At 54.6% G+C, this 20,363-nt stretch overlaps 9 protein-coding genes across 10 annotated transcripts; 3 read left to right on the top strand and 6 right to left on the bottom strand.

Annotated features, from left to right (window-relative positions):
• Positions 1 to 16: 16 nt before the first annotated feature.
• H310_14534 (hypothetical protein) lies at positions 17 to 2,036 on the bottom strand (the record flags this gene model as incomplete). The annotated part of the gene is made up of 2 exons (XM_008882414.1): positions 17 to 123; positions 173 to 2,036. 2 exons carry the CDS (start codon positions 2,034 to 2,036, stop codon positions 17 to 19), a joined length of 1,971 nt encoding a protein of 656 aa, XP_008880636.1.
• A 1,606-nt stretch (positions 2,037 to 3,642) lies between these two features.
• Positions 3,643 to 6,441, top strand: H310_14533 (hypothetical protein; the record flags this gene model as incomplete). Its single annotated transcript, XM_008882413.1, has 6 exons — positions 3,643 to 3,825; positions 3,900 to 4,358; positions 4,433 to 4,522; positions 4,652 to 5,748; positions 5,809 to 6,148; positions 6,196 to 6,441. 6 exons carry the CDS (start codon positions 3,643 to 3,645, stop codon positions 6,439 to 6,441), a joined length of 2,415 nt encoding a protein of 804 aa, XP_008880635.1.
• A 296-nt stretch (positions 6,442 to 6,737) lies between these two features.
• Positions 6,738 to 7,143, bottom strand: H310_14532 (hypothetical protein). Its single transcript, XM_008882412.1, has one exon. It carries the CDS (start codon positions 7,127 to 7,129, stop codon positions 6,827 to 6,829), a length of 303 nt encoding a protein of 100 aa, XP_008880634.1. The 5' UTR covers positions 7,130 to 7,143; the 3' UTR covers positions 6,738 to 6,826.
• Positions 7,144 to 7,456: 313 nt separating this feature from the next.
• On the bottom strand, positions 7,457 to 9,289 carry H310_14530. 2 transcript variants are annotated; one of them, XM_008882410.1, is made up of 5 exons: positions 9,133 to 9,289; positions 8,623 to 9,080; positions 8,467 to 8,571; positions 8,311 to 8,406; positions 7,457 to 8,226 (listed from the first exon to the last, which is right to left on the bottom strand). In XM_008882410.1, exons 1-5 carry the CDS (start codon positions 9,266 to 9,268, stop codon positions 8,122 to 8,124), a joined length of 900 nt encoding a protein of 299 aa, XP_008880632.1. In that variant the 5' UTR covers positions 9,269 to 9,289; the 3' UTR covers positions 7,457 to 8,121. The 2 variants fall into 2 exon arrangements, with proteins under 2 accessions (XP_008880632.1, XP_008880631.1); XM_008882409.1 differs by having other exon boundaries at positions 8,467 to 9,080.
• Positions 7,466 to 8,124, top strand: H310_14531 (hypothetical protein). Its single transcript, XM_008882411.1, has one exon. It carries the CDS (start codon positions 7,490 to 7,492, stop codon positions 8,021 to 8,023), a length of 534 nt encoding a protein of 177 aa, XP_008880633.1. The 5' UTR covers positions 7,466 to 7,489; the 3' UTR covers positions 8,024 to 8,124.
• A 192-nt stretch (positions 9,290 to 9,481) lies between the features above and the next one.
• Positions 9,482 to 10,694, top strand: H310_14529 (hypothetical protein). Its single transcript, XM_008882408.1, has 3 exons — positions 9,482 to 9,787; positions 9,833 to 10,059; positions 10,103 to 10,694. The coding sequence occupies exons 1-3, from the start codon at positions 9,572 to 9,574 to the stop codon at positions 10,545 to 10,547; spliced, it is 888 nt and encodes a 295-aa protein (XP_008880630.1). The 5' UTR covers positions 9,482 to 9,571; the 3' UTR covers positions 10,548 to 10,694.
• Positions 10,695 to 10,718: 24 nt separating this feature from the next.
• Positions 10,719 to 12,638, bottom strand: H310_14528 (hypothetical protein). Its single transcript, XM_008882407.1, has one exon. It carries the CDS (start codon positions 12,606 to 12,608, stop codon positions 10,764 to 10,766), a length of 1,845 nt encoding a protein of 614 aa, XP_008880629.1. The 5' UTR covers positions 12,609 to 12,638; the 3' UTR covers positions 10,719 to 10,763.
• Positions 12,639 to 13,226: 588 nt separating this feature from the next.
• On the bottom strand, positions 13,227 to 17,182 carry H310_14527 (hypothetical protein). The gene is made up of 13 exons (XM_008882406.1): positions 16,670 to 17,182; positions 16,389 to 16,614; positions 16,101 to 16,333; positions 15,997 to 16,037; positions 15,630 to 15,799; positions 15,506 to 15,558; positions 15,289 to 15,449; positions 14,977 to 15,227; positions 14,816 to 14,916; positions 14,156 to 14,702; positions 13,942 to 14,112; positions 13,778 to 13,890; positions 13,227 to 13,725 (listed from the first exon to the last, which is right to left on the bottom strand). Exons 1-13 carry the CDS (start codon positions 17,171 to 17,173, stop codon positions 13,381 to 13,383), a joined length of 2,916 nt encoding a protein of 971 aa, XP_008880628.1. The 5' UTR covers positions 17,174 to 17,182; the 3' UTR covers positions 13,227 to 13,380.
• Positions 17,183 to 18,902: 1,720 nt separating this feature from the next.
• Positions 18,903 to 20,078, bottom strand: H310_14526 (hypothetical protein). The gene has a single exon (XM_008882405.1). The coding sequence runs from the start codon at positions 19,916 to 19,918 to the stop codon at positions 18,980 to 18,982; it is 939 nt and encodes a 312-aa protein (XP_008880627.1). The 5' UTR covers positions 19,919 to 20,078; the 3' UTR covers positions 18,903 to 18,979.
• Between the last annotated feature and the right edge of the window lie 285 nt (positions 20,079 to 20,363).

Here is a 20,363-nt window from a genome sequence, read left to right as displayed (position 1 = left end):
TCGTGGTCAAAGCAACTCAAGTGGGGAAATGCGACCTTGACCGCATCAAACGTGCCGTCTCCAACGATCGCGCCGTCCTCCATGACAAGCACGCGGTCGGCTTGCGGTAGGAAATGGTAGTGGCTGTTGAGCACGAGGATGACCGTTTTGTCATGGAGCATGTTCTGCACACACTCGCGGAAGACCGCGCCAGCCACGTGCACATCGAGAGCGCTCAACGGGTCGTCCAGCAACACCAAATCCGCCATGTCTGATCTGTACATGGCTCTGGCTAAGCTCACTCGAGCCTTCTGGCCGCCGCTCAAGTTGATCCCTCGTTCTCCGATCTCGGTCTCGTCACCGTCGGGTAAAATCGCCAAGTCCGCTTTGAGTTGGCATGCTGCCACGACGCGATCGTACTTGGCCGTGTCCAGCGCCGCCGAGAACAAAATGTTGTCTCTCACCGTTGCATGCTGGATCCATGCTTCTTGGTTAACGTACGCGACGCGACCAGCGACCTCGCGGCGGCCGCTCACTTGCTGGATTTCGCCCAAGATCGCGCTGATCAAACTCGACTTGCCAGCCCCGACCGGGCCGACCACGATGGTCAGAGTTCCGGCGGCAATGCTCAAGTTGATTCGCTTCAGCGTCAGCGGCACCGCGTCCATCGGGGTGGACGCGCCCGCCAGGTCTGCGTTCCAGCTGAACGACGCCTCGTCAAGGTCGACTTTTGGGTCGCACGATGTCCCTTGCATCTCTTGGAGAATCGGCGCGTCGTCGGGGATTTCGTTGGCTACCATAAACTTGCCGATGCGTGCGCATGATGCCAGCGCCTCCGACGCAAACATGATGGAGCTGGAAAACACGGTGCATGGAAGCCTGGCCACATTCATGTAGGCCAGCGCGGTAAACGCCCGAGACGGCGTGAGTTCGTGGCCTTGAGCAGCGTACACCGCCAAGCACAAGGCCAGCGAAAACACCGGCGCGATCGACAGCATGACAGTGTTGAGCACGCGCTGATACTGGTACGTCCGGAGCAGCGCTAGTTCGCGCGCGCGAATGGCTTCGATTTGAGCTTGGACAAAGCCTTCCCACGCGTACATTTTGACGACGCGAACGCCTTGGAGGATTTCGTTTGTCAACTTGATGCGCTCGGCTTGGACAGTCAAGACGTCTCGACGTACTTTTCCCACGGCTTTCGACGACACGTAGCTCCAGTAGAGGACGGCCGCCATGGACACACCGACGACAGCCCCTACGACGGCACCCATGTCGACTCCGATCAGAATGAAGATAAGTAAGAGTGTGAAAGGAGCCACGACGACCCAGGGACCGACCATGTAACCTTGAAAGAGCCGTTCCGAGTCGACGGACGAGAGAGTCACGATCTCGCCCGACGACATCTCGCGCCTGGCAAACCCTGACAGCCGGAGCGTTTTGAGATAAACCGAGTCCATCACGATCGATTTGGCATTCACGCCCAAGTTAGACGTCAAGTATTGCCCGAAGTCGACCATCGTGACCGACACGAACGAGAGCACGGTGAGGAGACCAGCTAGAGCGTACCCAGACGAAATCCCGATACTTGTGTGGGCTGTCATGCCGTCGGGCGTTTGGAGGAAGTCCAAGAGGGACTTAATGACCGTGGGCTGCACGAGCATGAGCACCGAGTAGAGCCCGTACAGAGCTGTGGTCCACAGAGTTTTGGTCTGCAGCGTCCGCCAGATCGCCCGGGCATAATCCGGCGTGGCCTCGAGCTTCTCGCGTTCCCAGTGGATCTGAAATCGTTCGTTCAAGTACGCCGCCGTGTCCTTTGGGCTGAGCTTCCACACGTCCTGCTCTTGCAGAGTTTTCTTTGCACCGCGTTGAATCAAGCGATCCATCCACAGCATCGTGACGAGGCTAAACCAACTCGCTGCGCCCATGGGGTTGGGCACGTCCCGCCACGCAATGTCACCGTTTGGCGGTGCTTGTGCTTCTTTCGGTGACGCCAGCGCTGTGAATTCGACGGTCGGGCCATCGTTCACCACGCCAACCTCGTCCTTGGGCGCCATCATGACAGGACTCCAAGTGGCACAAGTTTGCAGTTACGCCCGCTTCGGGTGCGGGATTGCGAATTAGGTGTCAGAATGTGTATTTTGGTGCTGTACTGGGGCAAAATACGCACTGGTTTTCGAAAGTCAGTGCATATTCCGCCTGCAAACGATTGGTTCGACTGGGAACTGGTCACTGGCCATGCCACGTCTAGTTCCGAGGTGCGACCAAACAAGTGCCATGGGTTGTGATGGCTTCGTTCAGCCGAGAGCTCAAGTCAAGAAAGCCAAAGGGTCAGTCGTGAGGTACGCGCGGTAGTTTGCTCTAACTCACTCGTGCCCCCACAATAACAGATCACTCCGAGCGATCTCTTTGCTCTGCCGAATGGTGGCGATTCCGTGTGCCAACATGGAATCCGTGTTCCGTCATAGTTGGCGGGAGAAGATTACCATCGTACGGCTGTCAATGAGACGGACGAAGTGAGCGGTGGGGGGGAGCTTTGCGACGGGGTTCGTTGGCGAAGCACCTCCAATTATAAATCTCCCACTGATGGGGCCATTCGACACAACTGGGGCTTGCTCCAACAATCGAGTTGAAGCCGTAGATTCGTAGGTTCTGTTTTTTCCCCAGGCGAAACTCGTGTGACATTATTGGGATTGTGGTGTGATGTGAGCAGCATCTGGCGGACCATGTACTCCTTCTCGGTGGTGTCCTTAACGTAGCATCCACCACGGAGGCATAGCCCCTGCGGATTGAACACAACGCCGTGTGTGGGCCACGTGACGCCTTTCCTTGCTCCTCCTTTCCTTGTCGTGGCTGGACCAGCCTCCTCCCCGGCATGACGATCTTGCCAACCCACGATATTGAATTAGCCAATCAAACCCTTGATTTCTCTTCCAAGCAGCCAATCAAATGCTTAAAACAATCCTATTCCACCATTCGCATGAACGGACGACAGGAGCACGATATCGAGGAGAAGATGCCGTTGAGCAGAGATGCGAACGGGTGAAGCCGAGACTGGATACATGTGGCGCTGCCTAGAAAAATTACAAGCTATTGCCGTGATGCGCTGAAAGTGTTGCGTCGTCCACGGCTTGGAACATCTCCAAAGTGGAGCTAGTCTTTCCAAATCGTCCACAACAACCTACCTCATGAACACAGACAAAATACACACCAAATTGTCCAGTCGACGACTGCGTTGAGAGCGCCTACGACGTGAAAAAGGCACTTTCTCCATGGTAAGGACTTCACGATGTACATACTTTGCCATCGCGGCAATCGAATGGCGCAAACCCAAAAGTCCTCAAACACGTCACAGTATGCACGGACCTGTCACGTCGGAAACGAGTAATCATCTCCTTTGGGGGAGTCAATTCGTTTGTGGAGCTGCGTTCGCTTCGACGCGGGGATGCGCTCGTCGGCCGAGCCACCTGCGACCAGCGAATCGCCACCAAAAATATGCAACTGTTATCCGGATGTCCGGGGGTGATGTGAAGGTGACAAGTTCAACATGAGCGTGATTGGATAAAAATGAATGATCTGACCAATCAAAACATCATTCGAACAGCGTTTTCCGGATGGTGATCATCCAAGCCCCAAAACAAGATCGCCACGATTGCGCTTGAACCGATGGCACGGTTGGTTCACCTCAAGGCATCGTTCGGGGCATTCGTGGTGGCGTGCTGCTTCCTGTACTCTGCGCAGGTCCATCACCTTGCGCCACGAGCTGCCCCTTCATTGAATGCTGTGCATCTTGCCAACTTGGACGCGACTGGGACCCGCGATGAAGTGGCTTCGCTCGTCAGCTCGCTGGTACGTACAGTTTTCTTCCTCTAGACCTCTCATTTCGTGCTCTCTCACGCACGTGTGTCTCCTTGATCATGTAGTCGACATCCCAGAAAGTAGGCCAGCTTCTTCAAGTCGACATTCGAAAGCTGTTTGATGGCGGCGACGACTGGAGTCAAACTGCCCCCATTCTCAACAAAACCCGCGTCGCCGAGTACGCCAAGCTCGGGATCGGGTCCTTTTTCAACACACCATTCGATGGACGGACTCAAACTCAAGCGCCAACTGTCACGCACTGGCGCTCCATCCTCCACGACATCCATGTGGTGTACGCCGAGCACGGCGCGGTGCCGTTCGTGTACGGCATCGACACAACGCATGGTGCCAACTACATCCAAGACGCGACGCTCTTCCCTCAGCCGCTAGCTGCAGCGTCCTCATTCAACGTGGATTTGGTGTACCGCATGGGCCAAGTAGCTGCCAAGGACACACTGGCCGCAGGAATTCCATGGGTGTTCAGCCCAGTTGTGGGGATCGCGGCTCAACCAAAGTGGTCGAGGGTGAGTCCGCCACCTTCTTGTTGTTCCTCGGCATGTAATTCCACACTTTATAACGACATTTTCGCGCTGTCTAGAACTACGAGACGTTTGGCGAAGATCCGCATGCAGTGTCTGTCTTGGGTGTGGCCCTCATCCAAGGATTACAGGCGAGCAACGCGACAGCGGTACGTATCGAGCTTGGTCGGTGCACGATTTGATGCCTGATTGCATGGTGTGGTCTGTGCCTGTGATGGAGGCACGGCCTCGTTCGTCTCCAACTTTTCTGTCGAATCGAGCCCTTACACCGCGCTCAGGCTTGCATGAAGCACTTCATCGGGTACTCGAACCCAACGTCGGGCAACGACCGCGCCGACAGCGTCATTTCCGATTTTGAGCTTGTCAACTACTACGCGCCGCCGTTCCTTGCGGCCGTCCAGCAAGGACGGGTCAAGTCGGCCATGGAAACGTACACGAGCGTGAACGGCGAGCCCGTGATCGCGAGCCACAAGTTGCTGGTGAAGTTGCTGCGACATGACATGGGGTTTGACGGGTTACTCGTTACGGACGAGAACGAAATACACCAACTCGAAGCCGAACACCACGCCGCCGACTCGGATCTCGACGCGATTTACACCGTGTTCAACCACACGAGCGTCGACATGAACATGCTACCGTCGCTCGCGGACGTCCATAACCTGACATGGAGTCTGGTTGAGCAAGGCCGGATCTCCACCGAACGACTAGACGAAAGCGTGCGGCGCATCCTACAAATGAAGGCCGACATGGGGTTGCTGGCGTCGTATAGCCAGGGCAACTTCACCTGGACCGACGCCACACTCACTGCGACTGTCGGCGCGGTCGAAGACCAGCGCGATGCGAAAGCCCTCGCCGACGAAGCGATCATTGTGCTCGAGAATTCTCCAAAAATTCCCATCGATGCCGTCAACCCAAAGTACACGTTGCCCATTGAAGATCCGCAAGCGGCGGTATTCCTCACGGGGCCGCTCGCGGACTCGAAGGCGTTTCTGTGCGGCGGGTGGTCCATCTTCTGGCAAGGCACGGACAACTCGACCATGATCCCGCACGGCATGTCGATTCGGGAAGCGCTCAACCACTCGTTTGCCAACTTGCAGTACGCCGCCGGAGTCGACACGTACGGACATGCTGTCGGGAATCTAACGGAAGCGCTGGAAACAGCGGCCATGAGCACGTACACGATCGTGGTGGTGGGCGAAGCTCCATATGCGGAAAAGAACGGCGACATTGACGAATTGAGTCTGCCTGACGGCCAGCTGCAGTATGTGCGCAACTTGACCGCCATTGCATCGACCAATGTGATCCTGGTCGTCGTCGAAGGCCGGCCACGACTGTTGCGAGGAGTCCACAAGAACGCGGCGGCGGTCGTGGTGAGGTAGAAAATGTGCGCAAACCGTCGTCCTGAAAGCTCACGGACGTTTCTTGCATTGGATAGTTTCCTCCCGTGCGAACAAGGCGGCCAAGCCATCGCGGACGTCGTGACGGGGCGTGTGAACCCGTCCGCCAAGCTCCCGATCACGTACCCGAAAGCGAGCGGCGACGTTCACTTGCCCTACTTTCACCGCGTCAACTCCAAGTGCCGCGAAGGATTCCAAGAGTGTGCGATGGAATGGACGTTCGGGTCGGGCTTGAGCTACACCACGTTCGAGTACTCGGACATGACGTTGAGCGACTCGACGGTCCACTCGAACGGGACGCTGACGCTGTCGGTGACAGTGACAAACTCGGGGCGTCGCGCTGGAAAAGAAGTCGTGTTCGTGTTCATTTCGCAAAAGGTGCCGTGGCGAGTCATGGAGGTGGCTGACGTGGACCACCGTGTCAGGTGCGCCATGGAGCGGTCCCCGAAGTCAAGCGTCTCAAACACTTTACCAAAGTGTCGCTGCAGCCGCAAGAGTCGACGACGGTCCGCTTCACGCTGACGGCAGTCGACTGGTCGTACTACGCGCCTCAGATTGGCAGCGGGTTCCATGCTGTGTCCGAGCCAGGGCAATTCGATGTCCTCGTCAAGCACGACACCGACTGCGGCAAACACCCTGCGCTCTGCAAGACCTTTCACGTTGTGGCGTAGACTTAGAGAGAATACCAAGTGGTGACTGGATGTCCAAAGGAACAGTGTTAGCACGTGGGGATCGCACCGAATTCGTTAAAACACTATGAAGGCGAGTTCATGACTTGCGCATGGTAGCCCATGCGCTACAAGAGCTCCTGGTGGAGCGACAGGATTGCCTTGAGACATATGCCATGACCTAGGCTACGAGCAGTATGTTGAAAATGGCCTGGAGCCAGCCAGACATGGCAGTGTTTGCAATCGCTGGCAATGGCTCGATGCGAACCTTGCTGCAACAGCAGGCCACAAAAGCGACAGGAGATGTCAAAATTAGGTCTCCATTGAACAAAAGGGAATTTGCGCAACAGAAGAGGAACTCTAGGCTACAGGCGTGATCGGGCAGTGCTTAATGGAACTTTCCCAAGATTTCTTCATCGCGGTAGAGGTGGAACTCGTCGTCACCCAACTTGAGCACGGATCCACCGTATTCAGGCAGCAACACCTTGTCGCCGACAGAGACACCAATGGGAATAAGGTTGCCTTCAAAGTTGCGCGCGCCAGGGCCGACAGCGACGACTTCACCTTCGGTTTGGGTGTTCTTGGCAGAGTCAGGCAGGTAGATGCCGCCGGCCGTCTTGAGCACCGGCTCGACCTTCTTGACCAGGACACGGTTCCCCAACGGGATCAACTTGCGCATAGCGGACGACATGACCTGGACGACGCTAAATGTAAAGTGAACCACTTGGGCCACTCCTCCGCTTGAGTTTCAAACGCGCTCCAGACGTTTAAAACGTTTTTTCTGAGGTACAAAACTGCATTTCGAATGTTTCAAACGTGTTTCAAATCTTTGCTTCGTCGGCACCTTTCGAGAAACGTCGAAAGGCGACGAGGCCGCCGTTGCCTCGATTTTGACCAATCCGTGGAGATCCCTTTAATATATAACGTCGTACGTTTTACGACTAAAAGCGGTTTGTACTCTGGTTTGAGCTACGTTTAAACTCCACTTGAGCGCAAAACCTTTCGAGAAACCGTTACAGGAAATTGGGGGAATTCGAATGTACCCACGTCCATGGGCACCTCGCCTCCTCCACCCACGTCGCCCGCAGCCGCCGCCATTGACATCCAGCTTCTCCACGTGCTCCGCCAACAGAATATCACCCAATCTCGAGTGTGGCGCGGAGTTCTCGTCACGTTGGGCATGCTGCTTGCTGTGGTCATGTGGTGGCAACTCCACGTCCTCCCATCCTCGACGCTTGATGGCGAAGGTCTTGTCATTAGCATGCACTACGTCAAGTACATGTGCAAGTTGGCTGCCGTGGGGTACATTGGTGAAGCAAGTCTCGTTCTATGGAGTCGAGAACCCGCCGTTGTACAATGGACAACCCGTTTTCTTGTCGTCGCGACGTGGTTAGTGAGCGAAGTTCTCCACGGTTGGTGGCAGCACCAAGAGAAGGCTTTCGCGACTGAGGCCATCAGCTCGACATACGTTGCGGCCATCGTGATGGGCCCTCGTTTCTTTGCCGCGTCGTGCTGGCTTGCCCGGCGTGAGTTACGAGCGCTCGACTCGGACTTGGAGAAGCTTGATCGCATCGCGCCGTCATAACATTCAGCACATGTAGTTTGGTCGTATTTAGTAAGTCCTTCGCGGTTTCACCCATACAAACATTGCTTGGTACATTCAATAGATTTGTCTTCATGATCTTACGCCTCGACACTGTCCTGGACAGGGTGAGCCCAGTAGTCGATGATGTCCAGGGCGACTTCACAGCTCTCTCGGACGACTTGATGGGCGTCCTTCAAGTACACCTACACGCACACGTTTAGAGCGCGGTTCCATCCACCGCACGCAGCTGGAGCATGTGCACGATCCCGCCTTGCTTTACACCTCACCTGGAGGATTTCCTCGCATTCGGGGGTGCCGATAGACCCAAGAGCTTCGGCCGCTTCGTGGCGCACCATTCGGTGTTCTGCTTCGTTCACGAGCACCTACGCACGTAGTCCCATCCAGTTGACATCCCATGACCGCATTGTAGCCAGAATACCAACCTCCTTCAGAGCTGGTACCGTCACGGGGTTGACCATTTGGCCCATCACGTACGCAATCTCATGTCGAAACAGTGCGCTCTTGTCGTTGAATGCGCTCGCCAGAGCCTGTCCGTCGGACGGAGACCACTGAGGCCGATTCCAAAGGGCAAGACATACCAGGGCAGCGTCTTCTGTGTTGCGGTTGCGCAGGGAAAACATCGCGCGATACCGATCAAACATGGACCGCGACGTGTCAAGCAAGATAGCCTTGAGCTCTTCGGTCGATTTGGACTTTTGCATCGCGGGCGCGGGGTCTACCGAGTAGTATGGGTTGCGGTCCATTTCTTCATTCACTTCGGTGGGGTCGTGCTTGTACTTCACCAAGCGCAGGGCCAATGCACAAGTTTCTGCGACTTCAGGTGCATCGTCGTGGGAGAATCGTTCCAAAATATCAATCGATGACGCATTGCCAATTGCTCCAAGCGCTTCCGCGGCTTCGTGGCGGACCATGCAATCGTCTTCCACGTCCGCCAGCACACGTTCCAATACTGGACACGCGTCATCATCTTGGAATTGACCGATTACGTAGGCCAGTTCGTGGCGCATGAGCTCCGAGTCCTTCTTGTTGGGCAACGCTTCATGACATTGTCAACTCACAATGCCCAACATGTCGTCCCATGTACATACCTTCCAGGAGAACGTTCAATTCGTCCTTCCCGCCGCGAGTACGCAGGTAGAACACAGCACGCGTGCGCTTGCCCATGGGCTGGGACAGGTCCAGCAGGGACGCACGGAGTTGTTCGAAGGAAGGGCCGTCGGTCATCTTCCAGCAAGATGAACAATGATTGCAATGTTGTTCACACCAACCAGTATCCGGAAACCGGCATCCCGATGGGTCGCCTCTTCCAAACCGTGGATTCAGCCAATCAAAAGTGTATGCATTGCTGATTGGCTCAAATGTGTTGGCAATGTGAAGAGACATTTCAAACTTGTGAAATACCAAACCCGCCTTTCTTCAAATATATATAGCCCCGTTGCGGAGCGGTTGACGCCGCCATATTGGGCAAACACCCGCGCGTGCGAGCTATTTCGGTCGGTGTCTGTGTCCAAGGACGGAAACGGCGATATGAAAGTTCTCAATTTGACTGGTGCCCCATCACCACTGCACAACATGGATGAGTCGGCACCATTGGACGTAGCAGACCAACCGTTCTACGACGCCATCAAAGCGGCCCATGGTGACAATGTCAGCAACGAGTTTTGCATTCGACTGGCACGCGCGTATCGCGGTGAGAAGAAACATCGCATGGAAAAAACGTTGGCAGAAGTCAAGCGCATCATGGTAAGAGTTGACAGCAATACGAGGGCGGTGACAGTGGCGTGGTAGGAATGGCGGACACAACACGGCGCTGATGGAATTTTGAACGTCCCTTTGGACAAAGCCACGCTGTTTCACCAATGCTGGCCGTCGGCCGTATACGGCGAAGACACGGCGGGCCATGTCATCAACATGGAACGGTTGGTTGAGATCAACGTCGACAGCTTTCACGCTAACTTCACTGTGGATGAAATACTGCGCCACCGTATGAAACACTTGGAACGTATTCAAGCAGAGTACGTACAGTCAACAAACCACCGCCATGACGTTGGGCACTAGGCTCGGCGCGTCGTCGAAGAGGAAGGGAAAGCTCGTGTACAAGCACATTTACATCTTCGACTTGGCTGGGATGGCATGGAAGCACGTTGCGCCAAGCGTCATGTCATACTTGAAGCCAATCTTTGACCTCGGGCAAGTGTACTACCCGGAGAGCCTCTTCCGCATGTACCTGGTCAACGCGCCATTTGTGTTTTGGGGCACGTGGAAGGTCGTGTCGTCGTTCATCGACCCTGAAACCCGCCAGAAGATTCAAATTTACAAGTCATCCGCCGCGTTTGTCGCTGAAGCGCAAAAACAAGGACTTTCCCTTGACGCCATTCCAAAACTCCTCGGCGGCAACCACCCCGGCCGAGCGATCGCGGACTTTGATGTACCCATAGATGCGCCCTCCGCCCCGGAATCCATTGTGCCGGTGTGTCCCGAAGTCGTCGCGGTGCCAACCTGATCGCAATAACACAACTATTGATATTGTTCAAACAATGTTTTCGAGGAGAAATCCTATGCAATCGTACATATCTCACTGCTGCAACGAAGGACAGCAAGTCGGATGCCTTGTTGTGAGTAGTGGTGGTGTGCATTCGAGCACAACACCACTTCTTCGAGCACAACAAAGAGCTGGGTCACGGTGGTATATGTCTTATTGTTAAAGTTCCCTCGATGTTTAGAAGTACAATCCCTTGGGCTGCTTCACGGCCCACGCAGCCGTGCGCAACGCACCAAGGGCAAATACTTCGCGACGGGTAGCTACGTGCTTGATCTCAATGCGTTCGCCAGGACCGGCAAAGTAAACAGTGTGCGTGCCGATTTCGTCGCCCAAACGCAAGCTCTCGCACTCGACCTTGTCGAATGCCCCCGTTCGCTTGATGGCGCTGACGAGAGTCTTTCCCGTGCCAGACGGAGCATCCAACTTCTTGGTGTGATGGATTTCCATCAGTTGGACGTTCCAGTCGTTACCTTTGGGCAATGCTTGGGCCGCGGCCGCCGCCAACTCGGCCACAAGAGGCACACCCACAGAAAAATTCGACTTGATGACAACAGGGGCCTTTTCCGCGTACTGACGCAACAAGTCGAGTGGCAACGATCCAGTGGTTCCAACCACAAGTGCAGGGTACGTTGAACCCTTGAGCAACGTTTCAACCAACGCGGCAGTTCCAGACGGAAGAGTGACGTCAATGATCACTTGGGTCGACGATGGGATCGATGTCGACGAACGCACGTCCAAGACACCGGCGGAAACGAAAGCAGAGTCCTTTTGCAGCTCAGACGCGATCAAGCTACCCAGCCGGCCATTGGATCCGTGAAGGGCCACTGACGTAACCGCAGTAGACTCAGAGGTCGTCATAGCAGTCGAGGAGCCCTTAGTCGTTTGGTATTCGGTAATCGCAGCAGCCAATCGTTCAGCACCGATGATCATTTCTTCGGCGGTATACCACGAAAAGCTGAGGCGGAGGTAGTTTGACATGGACTTGGCGAAAGACGCACCAGGAAGAAACTGCACCTTGTGCTTCTCGGCAATGGGAAGCAGCTCTGATGCGTGCAATCCCTCAGGCAGGCGCACCAAGATGAAGTATCCACCGTCGGGGCGTTCGAACGTAGTTCCAGCGGGCAACTTTGCTTCCAATGCCTTCATCAGCGTGTCAGCGCGGGTCCACAACGTTTCCGTCGTCCACTTCAAGTGTTGAGATTGGCGGCCGGATGTCAATGCCGTATGCACAATGCCTTGGATGACAGGGTTAATACCGCCGCTGCTGTCCAATTGCCCCGATGCAATCAACGGTTGAAGAAGCTTGGGAGAGCCTTGCACCCATCCAAGACGAAGTGCAGGAGCCAAAATCTTGGAAAACGAGCCCAACGCCAAAACTGTGTCGTACTTGTCAAAGGTGAAGAAGGGAGGGGGAGGAGTGACGTGGGGAAACGACAAGAGTTGGTACACTTCATCAGCAATGATGGTAAAGCCATACTCATGGCTGAGTTTCACGAGCTTTTGCCGCTTCGCCGTACTCATAGTGCGGCCCGTGGGGTTGTGGCAGGTAGGGATTGTGTAAAAGACTTTGGGGACAACACCACTGCGCAGCACTTCTTCCAACTTGTCGACGTTCAAACCGTCTTCTTCCATTTCAATTTGTTTGACGTTCATCTTGAAATCCTTCATGATACTGAGGGCCAAAAAGTACGTGGGTTCTTCCATGAATACCAAGTCACCCGACTTGAGGTAAAGCGAAATGAGCAACGCCAACCCGCCAGTAATCCCATTTGTGACGAAGAGGCGCTCGGGATCCACCGGCGCGTGGTATCCATCCGAGAGAAACTTGGCAAGAGCTTGGCGGAATTTCGGGTACCCCTTGATGTGTCCGTACTGGAGGAACATCGGGTCCGTTTCGAGGAACTTGTCCGCAGCAGACTCACGGATAAGCTGCAGGGGAAGCATCGTCGGTGCGGGCTGGCCCACCTTGAAGTTGATCATGACGTCCGCCGTCGGGACAATGTACTGGCCGTAATCTCCCATGGTCGGCGATGTGTGCGGGGGGTAGCGAATTCGAAACTGGTAAACATCATTGCGCGCCGTTTTCAAAATTTCGGCCAATCAGAACTCGCCTGTCTCTAATCGGAATATTCATGTGGACTTCCATGGATCGAACCGACACAGCCTGATGGGGTACAATTATACAGATTTTCAAGCAGCTATTACCCATTCCAATATCAAACCCATTGCTCTCCATGTTGTATTATAGTACACAAACGCTTCAATGTGAATAGATTTTGCATATCGTACACCCAAAATTTGCGAAAGGGTGCCAGGGCGCGTCGAGTGACCCCAAGTCACGGCGGCAGCCGGCCATCACGTGGCACGAGTTGCAGGGCAGAAAGCATGCAAGACCCCTCGCAACATCCCCACGTTGCGATCAACTTGGCGATCATGGGTCGCGCTTGCTGCCCATTGCAACGTGTGCCTGCAAGCGAGCGTGTTCGCGTCAAGACCAAGTCGTGACATTTACCGAATGTTCCCATGGATATAAGCAGGGTATGAAAGAAACAGAGCTTGTTCCAATGAGAAAGAACTCTCTCACGCACATTCATATATGACTTGAGATGTTCAGTGCTGGTAGACACTGTGACGATTTGCCTGGCATTGCGATGCATGTGGACAAGGGATCGGTCCTGAATGGATTCGGATATACTAGTATTTGTTGGGGCTCGGAAGTGATTGAAGCCATCACGCCAGCAACGATTGCCCGTGACGTGTTCCAGCACAGACGATACGAGCGTGGTTGTAATTACTATGGCGCAAAGATTCGCAGGAGCGAGACCATTTCGACCTGGCAGACCGGACACTGCTTTTGGTGGCGCAGGTGGCTTTTGTACTTTTCGCCATCTTCTTCGCAAAAGCACAAGTGGCCACACGGATACACCGCCGTGTTGGCGGGTCTGTCGCGGCAGATCACGCAGTCGGACGTGGTCTCCATTACGGTGGTCTCGGCGCCGTCGTTCTTGAGAGCGATCGTGTTGCGCTGGAAAAGTTGCAGCATCGACTTGGTTGTTTGCTCAAGGATCTTCTGGTGGTCATCCACGCGGGTCAATTTGTCGCGGACTAGACAACACAGTTGGTCGTACTGCAGCCGAACCTACGGCAGCAACAGTCAGTTGCCAGTGCAATAACATTTACCACCAACGCACTCCAGCTTCTTGTTCTTGCCGCACTGTTTCATGGGCGAGTCGCGCTTCCATGGCCTTGTGCTGCTCCGTGAGCGCGGCATTTTGCACCGTCAGGTTGTCGACAGTTGTGTTGGCTAAATGTACTTCGTCAGAACCCCGTCAGGAGGACACCTTCAACACGATACCTGTCGCTAGCTGGTCTTCGAACTCCAACTGTTGCTTCTTCCACGACCTCCGCAGCTGGAGCTCGGCACGAAGTCGCCGGTCGGCTTCGTTTTTGACCTGGGTCACTCGTTTCTGAGCCTTGGCGAGTTCGGCTTCGAGGGACTTGACATTTTCTCGCAACTCGAGGATTTCTAACAGAAACATGAGAGCGAGCACTCGTCCATGCGATCGTACCAAAGCGGGCGGCGGCAGTAGCATTGTTGTTTATCATCGCAGGAACTGCACCGTTCGCGTCGGTCTGCGGTGGAGTGTGATGGTTGGAAGTGCTCGAAGCATTTGTCGATGCCTTCTCCTTGACAGGTTTCAGCTTGTCCACAATGGCTTTGGGCTTCGACACGGGCGGAGATGGCGCGATGGCTGGCGTTGGTTTCGCAGCCTGTGTGCCCCAGTGCAACGACGAGTGGCTGCCACACACCCAACAGCTCAACCCACTCGACGGTTTGCCACGAACGAGTTGACGCTGGAGTTTGCGCACCGAATCCATCGTGAAGAACCCGTCTCGTTCTTCTTCTGCATTGGTGGTCAAGAGCAACATGGGCTCGTGAACATTGCCGACGTGGTTTGGGACATAAATGGCGGCCGGAATGCCATACTTGGGTACGAGCTGCGACGGAATCGACGACCCGATCATGTGCATTAGGTAGTTGCCCGTGTTGGAGGCGCCGTCCGTGGCGCAGTAGTACACGACTTGATCAGCAATCGCAATCACGTGTGTTCCATCCTATTCAGATTGTGTGATCAGTGGTTCCGACCACAGCTTTTCGAGGGGTTGTCATGAAAGAAAGCGTGGTGGACGAAATCATGGTGGTAGATAAAACAGAATTGATACCATACATCCGTGGCGTATATGTGGTCGACAAACCCGATCGACCTGGAGCCACCTCGTCGCGCGGCGTCCACGACCAGGTCAAACGTGTCGCGATGGCTTTGCGGATCTACAAAGAGTGCCCCGACCATCATGCCTTGCCTCGTCAACACGCACCACAAGAACGTACTAGCCAAGCAGAGTCGGTAAAATCGGCCAGCCAGCGAGTACCCGTAGGCAAAGTTGCCCTTAATGTATGAAATGTCCTTGGTGTTGGGGATGATTTGCTTGACGGACGAGTCTTTGGACGACGGGGCGGCATCTCCTGCCGGGACATCTGCGTGAAACGTGATGATCTTCAAGTTGCTGTCGCTGCCGACGCCAGCAAATCCAACGGTCGTTTCGGTCACGGAAAAGAAATACGCATGCAATGCCGTGTTGCTATCACAACAAAACAAGTTCACACTACCACTCGCCGATTATTCGAACAACGACAACGTACCTGGAGGAACCAAATTTGTACAAATGCGTCCACGCAGGGTCGGCTCCGTCTGCCTGTTCATCAAACTTCCACACGCGGTAGTCGGCTAGCCCGAGCCCCGTGAGAAAAAAGTAGCGCCGAAAGCATGACTTGGACGCATTTGGTGATACATCGGCAAAGCCCTACGGCCAAGCATATGACATCGACGGCCATGATGCGCCAGATGATGGCGACGCACCCGCGACTTGTTGTCGTTCATGAAGTACTTTAGCAAATTGTCATCGTCGTTGTCTGAAGCCACGGGCGGGTGATTCGACGGTCGTTGAAAGACACTCCATGATCGTGACTCCGTATCATGTTACCTTTTTCGTGTCGAAACTTGTCCAAGTGAATCGCCATGATTGTTTTCGGAGAGGTTCCTCGGCACCCAACAAAGCAGTAGCATCCATCGGACGTCACTTTAACTCGGACGACGGACGGCGCCATCTGCTGGTTCAGTTCCTCGTCCAAATGGCCAAGCAAGTATCCGTAGCTACAGCACAACCGGTCAGTTGCGGGTGATGCGATCGAGCAACAGCGCGAAGACAAAGGACAGGTCCCGTGGGAGTGGCAGTCCCGTTCCTGGCCCACGACCACACACCCTTGGAAGCCCGTGGACAGCCGAAGGTGGTCCGCCGGCCACACAGCGATATGTTCGAAGTAGCACGCCGATGGTTGAGGTTCACATACCGTTCCTCGGTGCATGTGCTGTTGACATCAAAGAGCCGAACCTATGAGTGGCATCAATCATGATGGATTGGGTTGGCAAGGAGGCAGTCAGTGGGGCAACATACCGAACCGTTGGAGAATGCAACGATAATGCATTGACCGTCCGGAGTGGTGTCGATGGACGTGACGGGGTCTTCAGTGGAAAAACACATCGACTTGAAGCTGGACGAGAGCGCCGACAGCGCCTTGGCCTTTTCTGGCTTTGCTGTGCGTGACGAAAGGGGCAGTGTCGTCAAGACCACGACGTCCGGCGAAGGCGGTGCAGCTCCTGGCGGTGGCGGTGGATTTCTCTTAGGAGCTAAGTCAAACACCACATGACGTGCCTATCTCGAAAACACAAGAGTCACTAGAACCTGTATCTGGAAGTAGTGTAGTGACTGGAGGGCAAAAGGTCGCCAAAGGAGGCGATGGATCTCGCTGTGGTGTCGTCGTAGTCGACGCCGAATTAGGTGCTGGATGAGTTGCCATGGGCAGTGGGGCATCCAGTGTCGAATACCCTGGTGTGCAGATTCGCTGCAACGAGTCCAAGCTCATCGATCTTGGAGTGGACGATTCAAAGCTTTTTTGGTCCGCGATTCCCTGCATGAATCATATCAGCCACATCGCAAATAACTCATCGCGGCAGAGTTGCTACCTTCTCTGCCAGTGAAGTTGTTGCCAGAGTTGCATTGTTTGACATCGATGGATTGTTTTGTTCAGGTAGGGCGGTTCCTGCTGTGGTATGACCATCTTTAGATGGAGTAAGTGATGAATCCTCGTCGTCATCAATGACGCGGCGTTTCTGAGGGACGTCGTGATCATTCTCCAGTTCGGCACGTCGTTTCATCGGGGACTCATCGTCTTCGATGACACGACGCTTCTTGCCAGACGTCAAAGTGGAATGTTTCTCTGAGATATCCGTGGGTAGATGTGACCGAAGTGGCGTCGCCGTGGCGACACCAGGTGTGTGCCACTCCAACTGTCGCGCAGAGTTGTCGTTGGCATCGTCCGTGCTCTCTTCCACGTCGGCAACACGTCGCTTCATTTCACGTTGAAGTCGAGCCATGTCCAGAATGGTTTGGGCGCGCTTCGCTTTTGGGATGCGATTCCCGAGCTGCTGCACATTGTTCTGCACCATCTTCTCCATCTTCCTTTCCATTGTTGCCGGGTGGAAATTCGGAAAACAAACTCGCTCGGGTTGACCCGCCAAAAAAGTCCAAATCTATTGGGCAAAATGAAGTTTAATCCACCAATCATATTGCACATTGTATACTTGTACGCCGCCACGGCCAGATTATCAGTGCAGTCGCGGCCTCAGTGGTGCTGCTGCGTGAACTTGGGGCCTTGGGACCGCAGGGGATAGCGGCTTCGACACGCAAGGAAGATGAGTACAAGATGCATGTTGTGGCATTGTCGACTCTATTCGTGAAGTACATTATGCAATGAGCGTTCTGCACCACCAACTTGTGAAGGTTACACAAGTGTTGCCCCAACAAGATCAGCGCATGCCGACACCATATGCCAACTTTTCCAACAGGAATCGACGTCGAGTGCGATGAAACTTCAACGGGGGTGCTATGGCCGTCCGCGACTTGTGGTCCAGCAGATGAGACGGCCCCTCATCCGACTGGGGTAACATGGACTCAATCGGTTTCCTGGGATAGGCATTGCATCGCTGCCATCACACATACCGTGCACAGGTTCGAAACATTCATGAGGCTTGGAACTTCCGTCCACAACACGATTGATCGATTCCTTGTCGTTGTTACTGATGCGCGACGCGGCCACGGACACGACCAAGATCATCCAACCTCCAACGAACACCGTGGAGACGCATGTGCAAAACTTAATTATCCAACGACGACGAGTGGGCCGATGCATTTTGACGCCGCGATCGCGTGAGATTCCACGTGCACTCTTCGATCCTCTGAAACCCACCAGTTCGTACGTGGGTGTCTGCGCAAGGTTTGGGAACCAAAAGTCGAGCCAACCCCGATGACTTCAGCGCCTTGGACTGTGCTCCTTTCTCGTTTTCCATCAGGTCCTCGTTTGCTTGATTGCTGCTCTTTTGCATACTGCCTCCGTCACGCAGACACTGGGCCGTCCAGGACGGCAATGAGTCCGTTCCCTTCCAAAACCAAATCGTCTGGCCGTTACGGAAACTGTCGGCTCTAGATGTTGCCGTTTGCCGCCGACCCGACGGCGCTCCCTCGGCTTAGAGCGCGTGAACTCGCTGCATTTAATCATTTGACCACAAAGTCTTCGTCATAACGCCTTGCGACGAGATGTGAAGAAATATCCCCATCAATGCCCCGTGTGTATATCAAAGAGGAGGGGTTGAAGTTGTTGTCACGCATGTCGAGAACAACGAGCCGAGAACAACAAGCCGAAACATCCTAACGAAGAAGCGGTAACTATCTGCTTCCCCACTCCAGTGACCCCAAAATTGGTTCGTCGACGTGGTGTGTGTGGTAGCGGCATGCTCTCGTCAACTTTGGTCAATAACCACGTGTACGACGAGGACCTCGACCAGATGTGAGGGTCTAGCAATTTCTTCCACACTCGACGTTCCTGCCCGGTTGTGAGTGCGAATGGTGAGCTCAATAGCACAAGGTCATGTCGCCAGACGCGGCTTCACGTGCTCTGCCATTCCACCAGGTCGATCGATCTCCACCGCCGCGGACCTCTGCCGGCTATTCTGTTCCTGTTGAAGTTGCCGCTTCTCCAGTTGCCTTTCCACATACAGTATTCCAGTCCTTTTGCGATTCCGCGATCTTGATAAGCCACTAGCGTACAGTATAGTATACTGAAATCAATATGAAATGCGCGCGGGGTCGTCGCCCTCGACGCCGCTGCTTGTCCTGTCCACGGCGCGGATGGAACGCCATGAATAAATAAGCACGAGTTCCTATTCGGAAAATAAAATAAAGTCGCCCCTGTGGTACGAGTCGACGACCCCTTGGACTTAGCTATGACGGGCCTTCTTGTGGACGTGGCTGATGGGGGACTGCGCTGCCAGGAGATGGGGCGGGGTGTCCACCCCAGTTGGGGTCGGTGAGCGCTGTGTAGGGGCATGGCGCTTGCCCGACGCGGCTTCCAACGGCGATTCGTTGGGGAAAAACAGCTTCTGGGATACCGCGACCATGACTTGGACGCATTCGTCGAAGAGGTCCATGGGGAAACGCAATTCGTCCAACGCATACTGCACGACTGGCGACGCGATGTGAAGCTGCGTCAGGTACACCGCTTCCAGTGCCGCCAATGCCTTAACCGACTCCAGCGCGGACACCAAGACGTATTCGCTCAAGCACGCATCCAGCAGGTGGGTTACCATCGTCTCGATCTCTGTCAAGCAAACACCCAGCGAAGACGACAACTCGAGCGCAAGCAAGTCGCGTGCAATGCCCACGGCAGTCGGAGGATTCAACTTCCATGCGGCAACGTCCAAGATGCGCATTTCCATCTTGATCATTTCTTGGCGCGGGTACTTGCCTTGGCACAACAAGTCGATTTCTTCCATCGTGATCGGTCGGTTCTCGTGGACTTTGGATGCAATCGACAAACAAATAACAGACACCAGTTGCAACACAATCTTGTCCACAGACAGCACACATAAATATCGATCCATTAAGTGCACAGCGCACGCCACCGTGTCGGCGCTGAGGTCAAAGATCCTGCGGGTGTTGACCATCCAGTCGCACACACGGCGGCGCCACAACGCATCCATGCCATGGGTTTGCACCGTCGCGAGGTAATCGATCGGGCGCGGGTACGCGGATTCATTTTCGACCACCCTGAGGAGGATCTCAATGATTTCGTCCGTGTCAAGCGTCACGGCGGCGTCAACGGCGGCGGTCGCTAAAGTTGTGGACGTGGAATGGTCTTCGCTGCAATGCAAGTCCATGGAGCGCGAGGGGGTGGTTCGATGCTGGGGGGACCTGGGAGACTAGCAACGCTACTTGGAATGGCCACCGTCACCGACCGATCGATGTGCGGCAGTCAGCAACTTGGGAAGTGGCGACGATGGCAGTCACATCCGGCTGGGAGGGTCACCACTGATTTCTACTCCCAGTATGAATATTAATGCTGGACAGTTTCGACGTCCCGCCAAAAGGTGCGATTTCAGTCGGTTCAACTGCATGGGGTTCATTTAATTATCACAATGTTATCCGCATACAAAAGTACAGTAAATCCATAATCCGCAAGTTGACCGTGTCGTGCATGTTCCTAAAAACTCCTACATTTTCGATGCCAGTGCCAGAAAACACAAATGTAGCTTACAAGCATATGAAAGACAAGATAGACGATCCACCGCCTGAACGACCCCACACGAGCTTCACGCTAGAGCC

The sequence above is a fragment of the Aphanomyces invadans genome (genome assembly GCF_000520115.1).
Source record: "Aphanomyces invadans strain NJM9701 unplaced genomic scaffold supercont1.73, whole genome shotgun sequence".
NCBI lineage: Eukaryota > Oomycota > Saprolegniomycetes > Saprolegniales > Verrucalvaceae > Aphanomyces > Aphanomyces invadans.
Note: the sequence above shows the minus strand (reverse complement) of the source record. Positions and strands in the feature narration are given on the sequence as shown.

Bases quoted from the DNA above. Each gene is read 5' to 3' on its own strand.
- H310_14526 (XM_008882405.1), bottom strand. From the start codon at position 19,918: ATGGACTTGCATTGCAGCGAAGACCATTCCACGTCCACAACTTTAGCG.
- H310_14530 (XM_008882409.1), bottom strand. From the start codon at position 9,268: ATGACCGACGGCCCTTCCTTCGAACAACTCCGTGCGTCCCTGCTGGAC. The intron at 9,081-9,132 runs GTATGTACATGG...AATGTCATGAAG, and splicing joins ATTGAACGTTCTCCTGGAAG to CGTTGCCCAACAAGAAGGAC. The intron at 8,407-8,466 runs GTTGGTATTCTG...CTACGTGCGTAG, and splicing joins CGGTACCAGCTCTGAAGGAG to GTGCTCGTGAACGAAGCAGA.
- H310_14527 (XM_008882406.1), bottom strand. From the start codon at position 17,173: ATGGAAAGGAAGATGGAGAAGATGGTGCAGAACAATGTGCAGCAGCTC. The intron at 16,038-16,100 runs GTATGTTGCCCC...TGCCACTCATAG, and splicing joins TTGCATTCTCCAACGGTTCG to GTTCGGCTCTTTGATGTCAA. The intron at 15,228-15,288 runs GTACGTTGTCGT...TTGTTGTGATAG, and splicing joins TACAAATTTGGTTCCTCCAG to CAACACGGCATTGCATGCGT.
- H310_14531 (XM_008882411.1), top strand. From the start codon at position 7,490: ATGGGCACCTCGCCTCCTCCACCCACGTCGCCCGCAGCCGCCGCCATT.
- H310_14532 (XM_008882412.1), bottom strand. From the start codon at position 7,129: ATGTCGTCCGCTATGCGCAAGTTGATCCCGTTGGGGAACCGTGTCCTG.
- H310_14528 (XM_008882407.1), bottom strand. From the start codon at position 12,608: ATGGGAGATTACGGCCAGTACATTGTCCCGACGGCGGACGTCATGATC.
- H310_14529 (XM_008882408.1), top strand. From the start codon at position 9,572: ATGAAAGTTCTCAATTTGACTGGTGCCCCATCACCACTGCACAACATG. The intron at 9,788-9,832 runs GTAAGAGTTGAC...GTGGCGTGGTAG, and splicing joins CAGAAGTCAAGCGCATCATG to GAATGGCGGACACAACACGG. The intron at 10,060-10,102 runs GTACGTACAGTC...GTTGGGCACTAG, and splicing joins TTGGAACGTATTCAAGCAGA to GCTCGGCGCGTCGTCGAAGA.